We start from the raw sequence: 17,308 nt of genomic DNA, 5'->3' as shown, positions 1-17,308 counted from the left end.
GCAAAATAATCTATTTTCTTATTAGTCTATCAATATTCTATACCCTAGGACTAGGGTAAGTGCTCTTGATTTTTAAGCTGTCATAGGGAATAAAAGTTTCTGTTCTTTCTGAATCTCAGGTTTATTTTCACTAGCTTTATTTATGTTAAAGCCACACTCTGAACAATCACCCAATCCATCAATCTGTGCAGACTCATAATTAGTTATGCAGATTTGGTCCCTTATTATCCTAAACTGTCCACCTCTACTATATCCAATATTCTGTTTCACTGAGTTTTTTCTATTTCACATCTAGGTCATCCTTTCCTTGTTCTTATAATTTTTCGAGCAAGCATTTTTCTCTCTTAATCCACATTTTACTTTCTACTACCTTTGTATTCTTAGGAAAAAGTTTATCTAGAAAAAAATGCCTTAGATTTTCACCATTTTACTCGGTTTTTAAAATAGACAATTTCTCCAACAATATTCCCCAGTTACCATTAGCTCAGACCAGAAGCATTATACCATCAATAGGCACCTTCTTAGATGTCTCCAGGCTTAAAAAAGCATTAGTATATGGCAGATTCCATTTTATCCAAGGCCAGACCACCTTTAAAAATTTAAACTTTTTAAAGATAACATATTTATCATATTTCACTTTTGACTTCAATCGGGGTTCTCTACTTAAACATATTTTGGCTGAGACACATTATACAATGTGTAGCATGGGTGAATCATAAACTCATAAAACATTAGTGTAGGAAGGCTTTCGAGATGATTTAGGATAACTCTCCCTTTAAGTGGGGAAGAAATTGGGGCACTGAAAGTTAAGCAACTACAATGATTCAGTTGTAAAAAAAATATGAAGAAACCAAGCCCCCAAACTGAAAGTAAGTCATATTCAAACTGTTCATGCATGGAAGAATTATTTGGAGCTCAAAACATAAGAAATAACAAAGATGCTAAATAAACAGATCCACAAATATATATTTAAAGGGAATTCTTGTTATTTTCAAGGCTCTATTTTGGGACTTTATTTTTATTTTGCGTCTAAGTGTATGCTCTTCTTTTTCTTGATACAGAAATGACACTAACATTACTCAGTTTTTCGGATGTAATCATTTGTTTTTGGCCCACAAATGAAACAAAGAAAGTGAAGGAGCTTTCCATACTAATTAAAAAAGAGCAAATAACATTATCAAAGGTTAAACTGAAATTTTAAAATGTATACAGGTAAGAAACCACACATCTGCATGGAAGACAATAGTGTTAAAAATTAGGCTGGCCACCAGGTAGTCTTATGAGACTAGAAAATAAGGGAATTAATAAGGGAATCATCTTGGCTATGTTCGAATAAAACTTAATTTGTGGATACTGAAATGGGAATTTCATATAATTCTTATGTTACACAAAATTATTATTTTTAATTTTTTCCAACCATGTAAAACTATAAAAACCATTATTAGCTCACAGACAATATAAAAACAACTGGTGGGCTTGCATTTGGCCTGTGGATTAGTTTGCCAATCTCTGGTCTAGGGAATAGCTGAGAGAAGGGAAGGCAGGATGTTACCAGTTTAATAACTAGGGGGACTATTTATTAACCCCTGCATTAAGCGTAAATGGAAAAGCAGCAACCCCATCCCCCAACAAATGTGTATCGATGTCAGTCTCAGTTTGAAAAAAAAATGTTGTATTTCACTGTCTTTAACACAGAAACAGCTCCAGAAACATAATTACTGATTCATAGGTGAAAAAAATCTCACAACAGTATACTAATCATAACTTTAAACAGATAATTCATTATCTAAAATTATAGTATTAGATACATTATTCATTACCATTTTGTCCCTGAGTCGCTCTCCACGGATAAAAAAGTCAGCACAGCCATTCTCTTCCTGATGAGGGACTTTGAAGACAGTGACGCTGCTTAGTCCACTCCCTCCAAGTGGTAACCATCCACCACTTGAGTCATCTCGGGTCATCACCACAGCTCGCACTCGTGCATAACTATTACTAAAATAGATGCAAAGATCAGGAATTAGCTTTTCCATAAACAAAAAACAGCCAAGCCATCAGTCTTGTTTGAGAAACTAAAGAACACATTAGTTAACATGTGGTGACTAAGGTGTTTACTACTTCCATGAAAATCTACAGAAAGTAACCTACTTGAAAGAGGTCAAAAACCAAAAACAGACTTTAAGGTTGTCCTTTATTTTAAAGACTACTCTTGTAATAAAAGACTACAAAACTACTACCTCAATTCATCATTTCAGTAGTTCCAGCACATCTGATTGCCACGGAACAAGTTGTGAAGGATCCCAGAGGCAAATACTGTCAAACCACACAGGGTACCATAAAACTTGTCTATATATGTCCATTTGCTACAATATTATAACCAGGACAAACTGCTGTATTTCAGCACATTAAACTGTAGCATCTAGAAGTCCCTAACAGTTCCAGAATATTATAAATCAAATGCTGAAACAAACATGCTTAGTTTAGCTACATTTTTAATTTATTCTACCAACTGGGAATCTCAAGCACTTACACAAATCATATAAAGAAAAGTGTTATGCTTAAATTACTTAACAAGCAAACTGGTCTGTAGAAACTGTAAGAAATAAATTTCTGTTATTAGAGAATAATATATATAATAATATAATATAAAGAGAATAAGACACATGTATAATCAACATGATAATCAAAATACAGGCCATTTTCATCACTTCAAAAATCCTTATGCCGAACACAGAGATTTTGCCTGTTTGGGGCCTTCAAATAAATGGAATCAAACAGAATTACCATTTGTACCCTTTTTGTCTGACTTCTTTCTCTCATGTTGTTTTGTGTTATCAGAAGTTCATTTTTTTTAACTAAGTAGTCCTCTAATTGAATAATCTATCATAATTTATTCTTTCTTACATGGATAGGCATTTGGATTTTTCTAGTTGTTGGCAATTATGAATAAAGCTGTTATAAACATTCTTGTACATGTCTTTTTTGTAGACATTTTTTCATTTCTCAAATAATTACCTAGGAGTGGAATTAACGGGTCACAGGATAGGTACATGTTTAACTATACAAGACATTATCTTCCATAGTGGTTGTACTGTTACACATTCCCATCAATAATGTATGACAGTTTCAGATGCACCACATCCCTGCCAATACTTGGTGTTTTCAGTCTTAACTTTACTCATTGTATTGAGTATATAGTGGTATCCCACAGCGTTTCAAATTTCTATTTCCATAATGACTCATGATGTTGAGCATCTTTTCATGTGTTTTTTGGCCATTTGTTTATCTTGTTTTTAAGTCTGTGACCATTTTTTATTATATTGTCTTTATTATGATTTTTAGAAGTGTTTTTTAAAATATATTCTGGACATAAGTATTTTTTAGAGAATATACTTTTAAAGTTGCACTGGCTTGTGGTTAAGAGTGAGAATTCTAGAGTCAAACTTCCACAAGTTGGATCTTGGCTTAGAAACTTACTATCTGTATGGCTTTGAGAAAGTTACTAAACCTCTGTGCCTCAAACTTATGTGTGAAATAACAGCACTCACTTATAATAAATGTAAACCATGCCTGACACATAACAAGCACTATATGAGTATTACTTTTTATTATCATTATGACAACAAAGTATTGAAAACCGAAGACACTACCATCCTGGTAATTCAAAATCAGATAGGATCTGGGAAATAATTGAATTTTCATGTTCAACCATAATTATCTATTATTGGGGTCAAAATAATTCTTTATATAGAAACTCTGAAAGGGTTTGGCTTCATAATTTACTCTTTTGTGGAAGCTTTTTATTATTTAGTTATTCAGAGGCTCTGATTCTTATCTGGACCCAATTCTTGCCAATCTTCAACTCAGAGAAATGGTCAGAGGAAGTGCGGGTGCATAAAGGTTGGGTTGATGTAGATATTAAATTCTCCTGAGATGGGCTGGAGCAAGCTCCACCACTATAAACACAATATGCATCTTAAGAGGCAGTGGGAGCAGACTACATAATAACCACATTTGTTGGCTAGCTTCTATTCTAAAGCAAATTAAGAGAATCTTATAAGATGTTCCTTCTTTATTAAAAACCTAAACTGTAACTCAATTTCTAATCTCTGATCATATTTGGACAGTAATTTCAAATATATCCTTTCATACACAGCAGGAGAACTAAACTACTGTCTCTGTACATTTTGTGCTGCTTTAACAGAATACCAGACTGGGTAAATGATAAAGAGAAATTTATTTCTCACAGTTCTAGAGGCTTAAAAGTCCAGAGGCTGGGAAATCCAAGATCAAGGCACCAGTAGGTTCATTGTCTGGAAAGAGGCCAATCTCCACTTCAAGGTGGTGCACCTTGAATGCTGTGACCTCTGGAGGGGAGGAATGCTGTGTCCTTACATGGCAGAAGGTGGACAGCCAAAAAGCGATGGGCACCCTCAGTTCTTTTATTAGGATATGAATCCATTCATGAAGGTAGAACTCTTACTTTCATGATGGTAGGTGCTAAACACCTCCCAAAAGGCCGCACCTCCTAACACTGTTGCACTGGAGTTTAAATTTCAACATAAATTTGTGGGGGCAAAAACATTAAATCCATAGCAACTACTAATGTAGAAATCCAGGTGAGAGGTAATACTGAATTGAACTAGGATGATAACAATGGACACGAAGACGAATAGAGAGATTTGGTTATATTTTGGAGGTAGAGCCAAGAGGAAACTTGCTGATGAGATTATAAGTACAAAACAAGTAAAGTGTTCCAAATCATCTAAAATTCTTAGTAGCATCCATGAGCTTCATTTCCTAAAATTTTCAGCTAGTATTTCAATAAAGTCAAAGGCAAAAGAAGATGACCAAACACACGAAGACAAATTTTGTCTCAGTTGTATTGGACCATGTAGTTTTGTTTGAAATGACAGTACTATATTACACATGAACCAGAATAACTTAAAGCTATACTTTATTGCACTTTGTGGATAAATGTATGGCAGCAATTTCAAATTTACATATTGGCAAAATTTGTAATTTGATTAACAATCAAATTAATAGTTGCAGAAATTTTTACAAGCCCTAGTAGTTTTAACTGTCTGAAACGCAAAGTGTCCTTCACCTAAAGTGACCTGCTTTTTTAGTTTCTTTTCTCCCTTACAGAACTAGCTTGCTTTGTGATTACCAAGCCTATTATATACCCTATCCAACTGCTAGACAAGTAGAAGGCTCAAGGAAGACATAGTCTGGAGATCTGAGATTTTATGTTTTCTCCTTGTTTTATGTGTCCATTATAAGGAAAAACCAGGCTTAAAACACTTAAAGTGTTTGATAGTCAAGCTGCTTAGAGAACATAAAGACTCTAACCATACACTGCACAGTTTTAATACTGATTCCCATTCTTCCCATTTCCTGGTCACAACCAAAAGTTCCCAACTCTTCCTTTTCTCTCCACCAAGAAGGCAGATAGTGACCATAATATTGTACTATAGATGCATACATGCTAATGCATGTATGAAACTTGTGATTTTTTTAGCTCACTGGCTGACACATGTATGAGTCTAGAGTACAGTATTATGCCAGTTTTTGTAATATTTTTATAAGCTTATAATACTTGCATTAACCAGATGTTCAATTATGAGGTAAAATAATTGTGCATGATGTTCATAAATTAAAATTCTACCTATCCCCTATCCCTCTTACTGTTATTAGTTAATATGTTAAACATAATATGTATTCAACTTAATAACAGGAAAACAAAATTAACAAGCATTGTAGCACAATATTGACTCCTATGGAATTCTCATTAATTTTACATCGGTTTCATTTTCTAAATACAATCCTGTGTTGCATAATAATGTTTCCATCAACAACAGACTCCACGTACAACAGTCCCATAAGATTACAATACCGTATCTTTATTGTACCTTTCTGACGTTTGGATACACAAATACTTACCATTGTGCTAAAACTGGCGACACTTTTCAGTACAACAACATGCTATACAGCAAGCCTGTCCAACCTGTGGCCCAGGATGGCTTTGAATGCGGCCCAACACAAATTCATAAATTTCTTAAAACATTATGAAATTTTTGTGTGATTTTTTTTAAAGTTTATCAGCTATTGTGTTAGTGTATTTTCCCATCTAGGTTTGTGTAGGTACACTCTATGATGTTTGTGTGCACAATGATGAAATAACCCAACAATGTATTTCTCAGAGCAAATACGTATTACAAAACACGTGACTGCTTTACTTAGCATACTTTTATTCTCTTGAAAGTAAAATAATTTCACGATTTACTTGACAGAAGATGCTGTTAACTCCACTCAACTGGCACTCAAATATCTAATGTGCAAGGAAATGTTATCTCGATGAATTCAAAATTCATAGAGCCAATAAATCTGTAGCAAAGCAACTTTACCCTTTACACCAAAGATTAATTTTGTGAACCTCCTGGAAAGGATTATGAATCCCCAAAATTGTAATCAAATGTGAGTTTTTTTTGCCACATATATATTTTCTTCAGGGGAGATAGTACATAGCTTTAATCACAATAGCATCTATGATTACCCTGGCCCACCAATTTAGGAACCACTGCTATACAAACAAAATGACTAGCAGTACAGCTCTGGCTCTTGCTCAGATCAGTTTCCTAAATTTGGATACATTTCTAACAGCCTGCTGGCCATTTATATTGTTTTGGTCGACTGTTCTTAAGCTTAACTTTTCTAAAATAAATTGTCTGTCTTTCTCTTCTCTCTATACCTTTCTTTTCTATTATAATACATACCCAAGAAATACCTTGATATTAGCCCAGTGAGACCTATTTGTATTTCTGACCTCCAGGCTAAAATGTAATAAATTTCTGTTGTTTTAAGTCACTAAGTTTATGGTAATTTGCCTACATCAGCAACAGGAAACTAATACAAAGGAGGAAACACGTTCTCGAAGATACAGTAATATATATACAGGAGAAAAAGATAACTTTTTCCATTTTTAATTACAATAGTATTAAAACAAAATCCTGACCTCCGCCCCACCAACCACCAAATTGAGGAAGTTCTTACAATGCCTTAAGATTTGTACAGTATAACAGGAACTTATTTATCCATTGAGGCATATTTATAGTGACAGAACACCCTTTGCTCTCTATATATTTTAAGTAAATATTAACCATCCAAATACTAAACATTATTACAGAGACTAGGTAGAAGAGAAAAGGGAAGCATTTAATAGAAGTAGGTTGGGATGATGCAGTACTTCACAGTGTAAGTACGTGCTTTCTAAACTATGTAGAATGCAGACATTCAGAAGATAACCACATTACTACTCAATAATCTATTCACTTAACCCATGAGATTCATATACTACATAAACAAAATTGAAAAGTTATGATCCTCTCCCTGTAGAAGCTCATAATCGAGTGGGCAAAGATAAATTACCACATAATGGGAATATAGGAGATTACTAGTATTCATATTTGATGTAGGTTTTTAATAGCAGTATATCAGGTAGATAAAAGGCTAAGGACACTCAATAGAGAGAGCATGACACAAGTATATCATATTTAAGAACTAATACGAAGTTCAAAAGATGACAGTAGACATAAGCGATAGAGAGAAAGAAAGAAAATAGTAGTTGACTTACTGTATTAAGCCATGCACACTATGCTCAAGGTTAGTACTCTATTTTACCACGATAAAGAGACCACAGGATGACAATAAGCAAGAAAGCAGAATGTTCTGATTTGTATTTTAAAAGCTCTAAGAGCAGTAGGAGACCACTACTGCATTAACCCTAACGAAGGAGATATTTCTTCATCTTACAGAGAAGAGCTGAGTTTGATTAGAAAGACGAAGATCTGTATTACTCCTTTAGCACTGCCAACTCTAAAAAATGGAGCAAATATTAAACATGGCACTGTTTAATAACAAGTCAGATCTAGGTTCCAAAGGCAGTGTCACCTCTTAAAAGTTGTAATCTTGGAGCCAGGTGTGGTGGCTCACTCCTGCAATCCCAGCACTTTGGGAGGCCGAGGCGGGTGGATCACGAGGTCAAGAGATCGAAACCATCCTAGCAAAGATGGTGAAACCTTGTCTCTACTAAAGATACAAAAATTAGATGGGTGTAGTGGCGTGTGCCTGTAGTCCCAACTACTCAGGAGGCTGAGGCAGGAAAATTACTTGAGCCTGGGAGGCAGAGGTTGCAGTGAGATGAGATCACACTGCTGCACTCCAGCTTGGTGAGAGAGGGAGACTCGTCTCAAAAAAAAAAAAAAAAAAAAAAAAAAAAGTTGTAATCTTGGGCAAATTACTTAAGCTCTCTATATCCCTATTCCTGGTCTATAAAATGGAGATAATAATATTTATCACAGTGCTATAAGAAATAAATGAGGTTATGCATGTAGATTTCTTAGCATTTTGCTTGGCTCATTGTTATGTGCCCAATAAATGTTATTACAATGACTTAATATATTAAATCAACTTTATGTTACTACAACCGCATTATCAAATTGTCTACATTTGTCTCATTATTTTTGATGATCTTGTATAAAAAACCAAGGTGACAGCTCCCTCTCAGAACTTTTAACGCTAAGAATTATTAATCATAGCTAAGTATGTGATATGGTTTTGCTGTGTCCCCAGCCAAATCTGAACTTGAATTGTATCTCCCAGAATTCCAATGTGTTGTGGGAGGGACCCAAGGGGTCTTAATTGAATCATGGGGGCCGGTCTTTCCTGTGCTATTCTCATGATAGTGAATAAGTCTCATGAGATCTGATGGGTTTATCAGGGACTTCTGCTTTTGCTTATTTTTCTCTTGTTGCCATCATATAAATGCCTTTCGCCTCGCGCCATGATTCTGAGGCCTCCCCAGCCCTGTGGAATTGTTAAGTCCAATTAAACCTCTTTTTCTTCCCAGTCTCGAGTATGTCTTTATCAGCAGCGTGAAAACCGACCAATACAGTAAATTGGTACCAGTAGAGCGGGGTATTGCTGAAAAGATACCCAAAAATGTGGAAGTGACTTTGGAACTGGGTAACAGGCAGAGTTTGGAACAATTTGGAAGACTCAGAAGACAGGAAAATGTGGGAAAATGGCTTTGACAAAAATGCTGATAGTGAAATGAACAATAAGGTCCAGGCTGAGGTGGTCTCAGATGGAGATGAGGAACTTGTTGGGAACTGGAGCAAAGCTGAATCTTGTTATGTTTTAGCAAAGAAACTGGTGGCATTTTGCCTCTGCCCTAGAGATCTGTGGAACTTTGAGCTTGAAAGAGATGATTTAGGGTATCTGGGGGAAGAAATTTCTAAGCAGCAAAGCATTCAAAAGGTGACTTGGGTGCTGTTTTATGCTGTTTTCAAAGGGAAACAGTATTAAAGTTCAGAAAATTTGCAGCCTGACAATGCAGTAGAAAAGAAAAAACTATTTTGTGAGGAGAAATCCCAGCCAGCTGCAGAAATTTGCTTAAATAGCAAGGAGCCTAATGTTAATCCCCAAGACATGGAGAAAACATCTCCAGGCCACGTCAAAGACCTTCAGAGCAGCCCCTCCCATCACAGGCCCAGAGGCCCAGGAGGAAAAACTGGTCTCACAGGATGGACCCACTGTCCCTGTGCTGTGTGTAGCCTAGGGACTTCATGTCCTGTGTACCAGCCACTCCAGCCATGGCTGAAAGGGGCCAACATAGAGCTCAAGCTGTTGCTTCAGAGGGTGGAAGTCCCAAGCCTTGGCAGCTTCTACATGGTGTTGAACCTGTGGGTGCACAGAAGTCAAGAATTGAAGTTTGGGAAATTCTGCCTAGATTTCAGAAGATATATGGAAACACCTGGATGTCCAGGCAAAAGTGCTTCAGGGGCAGGGCCCTCATGGAGAACCTCTGCTAGTGCAGTGTGGAAGGGAAATGTGGGGTCAGAGCCCCCACACAGAGTCCGTACTGGGGCACTGCCTAGTGAAGCTTTGGGAAGAGGGCCACCATTTACCAGACCCCAGAATGGTAGATCCACTGACAGCTTCCACCATGTGTCTGGAAAAGCCACAGACACTCAACATCAGCCTGTGAAAGCAGCCAGGAGGAGGCTGTACCCTGCAAAACCACATGGGCAGAGATGCCCAAGACCATGGGAACCTACCTCTTGCATCAGCAAGACCTGGATGTGAGACATGGGGTCAAAGGAGATCATTTTGGAGCTTTAAAATTTGACTGCCCCACTGGATTTAAGACTTGCATAGGCCCTGTATCCCCTTTATTTTGGACAATTTATCCCATTTGGAATGGCTGTATTTACCCAATACCTGTATCTCCATTGTATCTAGGAAGTAACTATCTTGCTTTTGATTTTACAGGCTCACAAGCAGAGGGACTTGCCTTGTCTCAAATGAGACTTTGGACTCTGGACTTTTGGGTTAATGGTAAAACGCGTTAAGACTCTGGGGGACTGTTGGGAAGGCATGATTGGTTTTGAAAAGTGAGGACATGAGAACTGCGGGGGCCAAGGGCAGAATGATATGGGGTAGCTGTGTCCCCACCCAAATCTCAACTTAAATTGTATCTCTCAGAATTCCCAAATGTTGTGGGAGGGACCCAGGGGGAGGTAATGGAATCATTAGGGCTGGTCTTTCTCACACTATTCTTGTGATAGGGAATAAGTCTCAGGAGATCTGATGGGTTTATGAGGGGTTTCCACTTTTGCTTCTTCCTCATTTTTCTTTTGCTGCCACCATGTAAGAAATGCCTTTCGCCTCCTGCCATGACTCTGAGGCCTCTCCAGCCATGCGGAACTATAAGTCCAACTAAATCTCTTTTTGTTCCCAGTCTTGGGTATGTCTTTATCAGCAGCATGAAAACAAACTAACACAGTATCAAATATCAGTCATCTAAGTCTTCCACAAACTGTTTATATAATGCAGACATCTGGGAATTCTCCCAGAAGAAGAAATAAAATTAAAATATGAGAGATGAATAGAGGTTTTCACAAACTACACCTTTAGAATCAATCATTTTAGGTTCTGCTAGACAGTATCATCAACCTATGAAAATAGTTCAAACTATAACTACTTCGAATGTCCCCTGCCTTCTGGTACTACTAGTGTCCACTCCCCATGACTCCTTAATTACTAGCATTGATACTATGATTTCATTCTGAAATTCTCTTGGTCTATGTCAGAAGAAGAGAACTATAAAAAGTATTCATTCTCAACAAAAGATCAAAACATAGAAGACAAGAAGTCAACATTAATATGAGAGTTCATGATGAGATAAAAGCATTAGAGTAAAATATGAAAAACTTTAAAATAATCCTATAGTCGGGAAAGCCTAAGATCCAGAGGCCATTAAAATATAAAAGGATAAATTTAACTATATTAAACACATTCCTGCATGGTAAAAACACCATAAACAATAAAGACAAAGATAACAAATTGGGAAAAAATTATGTAACACACATGTATTAGCTTTTTATTGCTGTCCTAACAACTACCACAAACTTAGCGGCTTACAACAACACAAATTTATACACTTCTGTGAGTTGGAAGTCCAAAGAGTTTCATACTGGGCTAAAATCAAGGTACTGGCAGTGCTATGTTCCTTTCAAGAAGCTCTAAAAGAGAAAACAGTTTTCCCTTGCCTTTTCCAGTTCCTAGAGCCCATCCACATTCCTTGGCTCATGGCTCCCTCCTTCTACCCTCAAAGTCATGAATATTGCTTCTCTCTGAACCTTCTTCTGTAGTTATATCTTTCTCTGACCACAGTCCTATACAGTCAGGAAAGGTTATCCACTGAAGTGCTCATGTGATTAGCCTAGGTTCATCCAGATAATCCAGGATAATCTCCCTATATCAAAGCTCACAAACTTAATCACAGTTGCAAAATCCTAACATACTCACAGGTTCTGGAGATTAGGGCAAGGACATCTTTGGGGAGGGGCAGGACATATTCTGTCTACCACAAATGGCATATAACAGGAAAAAAAAAAAAAAGGTACTTCCTTAAAAGTAACTCCAAAAATCAGTAAGAAAAGACAAACACCACAAAGGAAAAACAGGCTAAGTTCATGAATAAAATCCACAGAAGAAAAACATAAATGCCATGAAATACAGAAAAAGTAATTTTATTCAGAATAAGAGGAATGCAAATTAAAGAGATTACCTTTTTTTTTTCCATTTCAAAGCACTGATTGCAGTTTTTCTTAAACGTGGAATACAAAACTTGTAAAACCCCAACAAATTCATTTAATAATGACCACACTAATAATCAGGAATCATGGCAAAACTTGTTTTAGCGAAAAATTCCATTGGTTTAGAGGTAACTAAAAACAGAGATTCCCAAGTCTACTCCCTGATTCCTAAGGTTTAAGGCACTGGAAACCTGTAGTTTAAATTCCGAAGGAAGTTATGATGTTGGATTTGGAATACTGGTAAACTAGAAAACTAATCTTAATTTTGAATAAACTAACTGAAAATTTGTTGCTGTAAAATTCTATCCAGAATAATTTATCTCATATCACTACAGGTAATGTAGCCTAACCAAACAGTTACTCTAGTTTAGGGCTTTGAATAATCCTAAATATTGAGTTCCAAAGAAAAGCAATAAAAAAAGACACAATATTCAAAGCAAAAAAATACTGAGTTAGCATAGCCTGGCAATATAAAATCTTGTAATGGCTGTAACTTAGAAGGCTATACTTCTCTGACCACCTCTCTTACTGCTTACTCACCATATTGCAATGATAGTATTTTTGTACTCCTTAAGTATAATAGTTCTCTTCTACCGTGGGGCTCTAGATGCTGTTTCCTTTAGTTGGGTATTCCCCTGAGATATTCTATCAGTTGCTCCTTTCTAAGCTATCAGCTAACAAGAATCCTCCTCGGAGTAGCACCAGCATCCATCCACCTTCTCTCCACTATTTCTTTTTCTGGTTTTATCTTCCTCATAACGCCTATGACTATCTGAAATTATTTATTTATTTATTGTCTGTCCTCTATTAATAGGATTTACGCTCCATGAGTAGGAACCTTGTTTTCCTTGCTCACTACAAACTCCGAACCTTCCTCTCAATTTATTAACATGTCATATTCATGAACCTCTATGAAGACAATAACATATGTTATGAAAGTTTAGTTGTAAACAAGCCTGAAGTAGAAAATTTTCAGTACCTTCCTCTACCTTCCTCTTCTGAGCTCCCGTCTTCCACCAATATTCATTTATCCCTGACCCTTGTGATCAGGTAATTTTGACTGAAGGTAGGTAAACATGACTCCAGAAGCAACTCTTAATGATAGAGAGGTGAAAACAGGTGTATTGTTACAATCCAAGGAAAAACTGGAAGATACAGAACTTTTCTCAGTTGTGTATCATTCAGAGAAGACCATCTCGTATCTCAGAGTGATTCATGATTCAAGTCTTTCCAGGAACCAGGAGTACTCTGGATCCTAAGAGATCAGAAGGATAAGCAAGGGGAAATCAAAAAACAAGAAAAAATAAAGGAAGGAGAAGAAAGGCTTTCCTGATAGTAGGCTACAGTTGTTTCTCGGTATCTGTGTGAAATTGGTTCCAGGACCTCGCTTGAGTATCAAAATCCTTGACGCTCAAGTCCCTGATATAAAATGGCAAAATACTTGCATACAGCCTATGGACATCCTCCTGTATACTTTAAATCATCTGTAAACAGTGGTATGCTGTATTGTTTAGGGAATAATAAGATTTTGAAGTGTGTACATGTTCAGTAAAGATGCAATTTTTTTCAAATATTTTCAATCTGTAGCTGGCTCAATTCACAGATGTGAAACACATACATATGGATGCAAAGGCCACAAGACAAGAAAGAGCATTAGAGAAAATGATAGTCTACAAGATTCAGATGGACATTTTTTTAAGTGGGGAGGGAGCAGTAATGGGATATATAGACCAGCTCATACAGGGCCATATTAAGGATTTTGTTCTTTATTTTAAGAAAAAACACATTTTGATCAAAGAAACAATGAAAGAGACGTATGTTTAAAGAAAAATCACAGTTTTGCAGATTGAATGAAAAGATAGTGGGGGAAAGGGAGTCAGCAATAGATGAAGGTGGCATGCTAGAAATCCAGGTGAGAAATACAGACTAGAATAATGAGATAACTAGACAAATAAATGAGAAAACTACATAGACTGAAGATGTCTTCTGGAGGTAAAACTGTGCTAGCCAGTGTGCTTCTAAAACTCTGACCTCTGTTGCATTTTTCTGTTTTTTTCAATTGTTTCTAGTCTCTAGAATAAAGGCCTTATTACACATTTTAAATAAAGAATTAAGGAGGTAATGCAATTCAACTTAACATGGTAACAGCTGCATTATTACATAAGACATGTGTGATGGGAAACAAATACAAAAAAGATTCTATACCTTCCCTCAAGAAGTTCACCATCTAAATAGGATTGTAGATATAATACAAGTAGCAATATAATAATGTGCAGTATGAATAAAAATACATAAAAAGAGAAAAGAGGAGCGAAATCTCAAACATAAATTTGATAAAGTGGGACAACATTATTTTTACAAAGTCTGCACTCCACGATTCAAATACTGGAAAGGGGACTAAACTGGCAATCAAAAGACACTGCTTCAGAAAAACTTCACTTACTTGGATGATGGTTTAAAAGAAATGAAAAATTCAACATTTATTCTTAAAAATATTCATGGTAAAGCAGTATGAGATACTTCATCAATACTGTAAAGGCTCAATTAATAATATGTAATGTACAACAATAAAAATGTATTTCAATAATTGGTACCATGCCTAAAAATGAAATACCTGTGGCATTCTATTAAAGTCAGAAATAGGACATTACCACAGACTTAAAAAAAAGGCATAAGTAATGATTAGAGGAGATAGTGAAAAAGATAAACATAAATCTTCATTTAAAAATTATTCTTGTTTGCAGATTATGTGACTGCTTACTTAGAAGATACAAGCAGATTTCCCATTAGAAAAACAAAAGAATGCAATATAGTGGTTAGATAGAGGAAATTTTAAAAACTGTCCTATTTACCAATGATTTAGAAATTGTCACACATACAAAAAGAGCCAATTCACAATAAAAATAATATAAAATTGATAGGATAATGATGTACAGAGCTAATCTGAAGCAATCTGCAAAACTTTTTTTTTTTTTTTTTTTTTTTTTGAGGCTGGAGTGCGGTTGGCATGATCATAGCTCACTACAGCTTCAAACTCCTGGGCTCAAGTGATTCTCCCCATTTCAGCTTTTCAGCTCAGTAGGCGTGACCATAGGCACCTGCCACCATACCTGGCTAAATTTTTTCACTTTCTGTAGAGACAGGGTCTCACTATGTTTCCCAGACTAGCCTTGAACTCCTGGCCTCAAGCAAACCTCCCTCCTTGGCCTCCCAAAGTGCTGGGATTATAGGCATGAGCCTCCACACCTGCCTGATCTGAAAACATTAATAAGGGTATAAAGGGCATGAATGAGTAAGAAGATATTGTATGTTTTCTGGAAGCAAAGCTTAGTATTTCAAGGATGACAATTCTAACGTGTCTGTTCATTTATTGGAAATTGAGTTTAAAATACCGATGGGCTATTCTGGGGAAAAGGTAACTTGAAAAACATGAGCTTTAAGTATACATTAGAGCCAAGAACATTTGAGTGATCTTTTAAACATGAATCAGGTCATGTGAGTCTTGCTCAGAAACCTCCAAGAGCCACATATTTCACGCACGGAAAGAGTCCAAACTCTAAAGACCCTACAAAAATTGGCTCTTGTAATCTGTGTGACTTCATCTCCAGCCATTCTCCCTCCCATTCCCTGTTCCAGCCAAACTGTTCTTTCTCCTTCTCAAACATGCCAAGCATACGCCTGCTTCAGGACATTTACTCTTATTGTGCTCACCACCTAAACCCCTTCCCAGATATTCTGTATGCCAGATTCCATCACAAAAGACTCTCTGCTTTACTGAAATGTCACTTTCTCAATGGGGTGCTCCTACTGCCATCATCTCCACTCTATTTGCCATCCATACCATGTAGTCTGTGCTACCACAGCACTATAACTTAATTACTATAATTTCATTGTTATCTTCTGTGATCTCTCTCACAGCTACATAAAAACTCAAAGATCTTTGTTTTGCTCTTGAATACATCCTTAAACTAGAAGAGTGCTTGGCACAAAATACGCACTGAAAATATCTGCTGAATAAACATTTTAATTTGGAGGTGGTGCTTTTCCTAGTAGTTACTCAAGTGTAATGTAAAAATACATTACTTGAATGGAGGGAGAGGGAGCAGGAGGGGGCAGTCAGGCAGCAGGAGGAGCTGGGAGCAAAAAAATATATTTAAAAAAATAGATCTAGTATTTAAAATGGTGTGGTACAGGTGAAACAGAGGAAGGCTTCTCAATGTGTGGCTCATAAAACACATGCATCTTAATAACCAAATGTGTTTATTATAAAACTGATTCCTAGATCCCACCAAAACTTTGAATCAAAATTTCTGGAGGCAAGGCCCACAAATAGGTTTAAAAAAAAAAATCCCAGATGAAGTAACCCCTTATGCACAGTTTAAAAACCACAGGAGTGGAGCTCAGAAAGCATCCAAACGCATACAAACATTTAGTAGGTGATAACAACAAGGAACATCAAATCTGTAGAAAACAGAAGGTTTACTCAAGGAATAGTGAAGTAAAAGTCTATCCATCGGAAAAAAAATTAAAACTTGAATCTCTACATTACACTAAAATTAAGACTGTAATTATTAAAAGAAATATGTTTATAGTTGTGTGGTAATACCACTTAAAACTTCCACTCAAGTCAGAAATTAGAAGACTGCTATATTCAACTGCATAAAAATGTAAAATCTCTGTATTGCTAAAAACACCAAGATATTAGAAGACAAATGACAAACTAGGAAAAAACATGTTATCATATATGGCAAAGATTAGTATCATAATATAAAATTACATCTTATACAGCAATTTGGCAAATTAAAAATACTATACCTTTAGACCCAGAAATGTAACATCTAAATATTTATTCTAAAGAAACTGAGACATGCACTCATGAGCGTATGAACAAAACTGTGTATCAACATTGTTTATTATGGTAAAATAAAAACCTTTGAAACTGCCTAAGGACCCACCACTAAGAAACTGACTAAAAGTAAATTTTCAGCCACTATTATGTTGTGTATTTTCACAGGCTGATACAGTAAATAAAAAGACTTCCAAATAGTATAAAATAGTACAACTTCAGTTTTATAGAAATAAAAACATTTTAAAATGTATCAAATATGCCTTAAAAGATAATCTGGAAAAATTTACAACATAATGTC

At 36.1% G+C, this 17,308-nt stretch overlaps 1 protein-coding gene across 2 annotated transcripts in view; it reads right to left on the bottom strand.

Moving 5' to 3' along the window:
- Nucleotides 1-17,308, bottom strand: part of SPRED1 (sprouty related EVH1 domain containing 1) — a 102,757-nt gene that overhangs the window by 53,749 nt on the left and 31,700 nt on the right. For both annotated transcript variants that reach the window (XM_019011240.4, XM_055364233.2), the window contains exon 2: nt 1,821-1,995. In XM_019011240.4, the coding sequence (XP_018866785.1) occupies nt 1,821-1,995 (175 nt within the window). The remainder of the gene's footprint in view (nt 1-1,820; nt 1,996-17,308) is intronic.

The sequence above is a fragment of the Gorilla gorilla genome, chromosome 16, assembly GCF_029281585.2.
Source record: "Gorilla gorilla gorilla isolate KB3781 chromosome 16, NHGRI_mGorGor1-v2.1_pri, whole genome shotgun sequence".
NCBI lineage: Eukaryota > Metazoa > Chordata > Mammalia > Primates > Hominidae > Gorilla > Gorilla gorilla.
The sequence above is the reverse complement of the archived record's forward strand: the minus strand, read 5'-3'. Positions and strand labels throughout refer to the sequence as shown.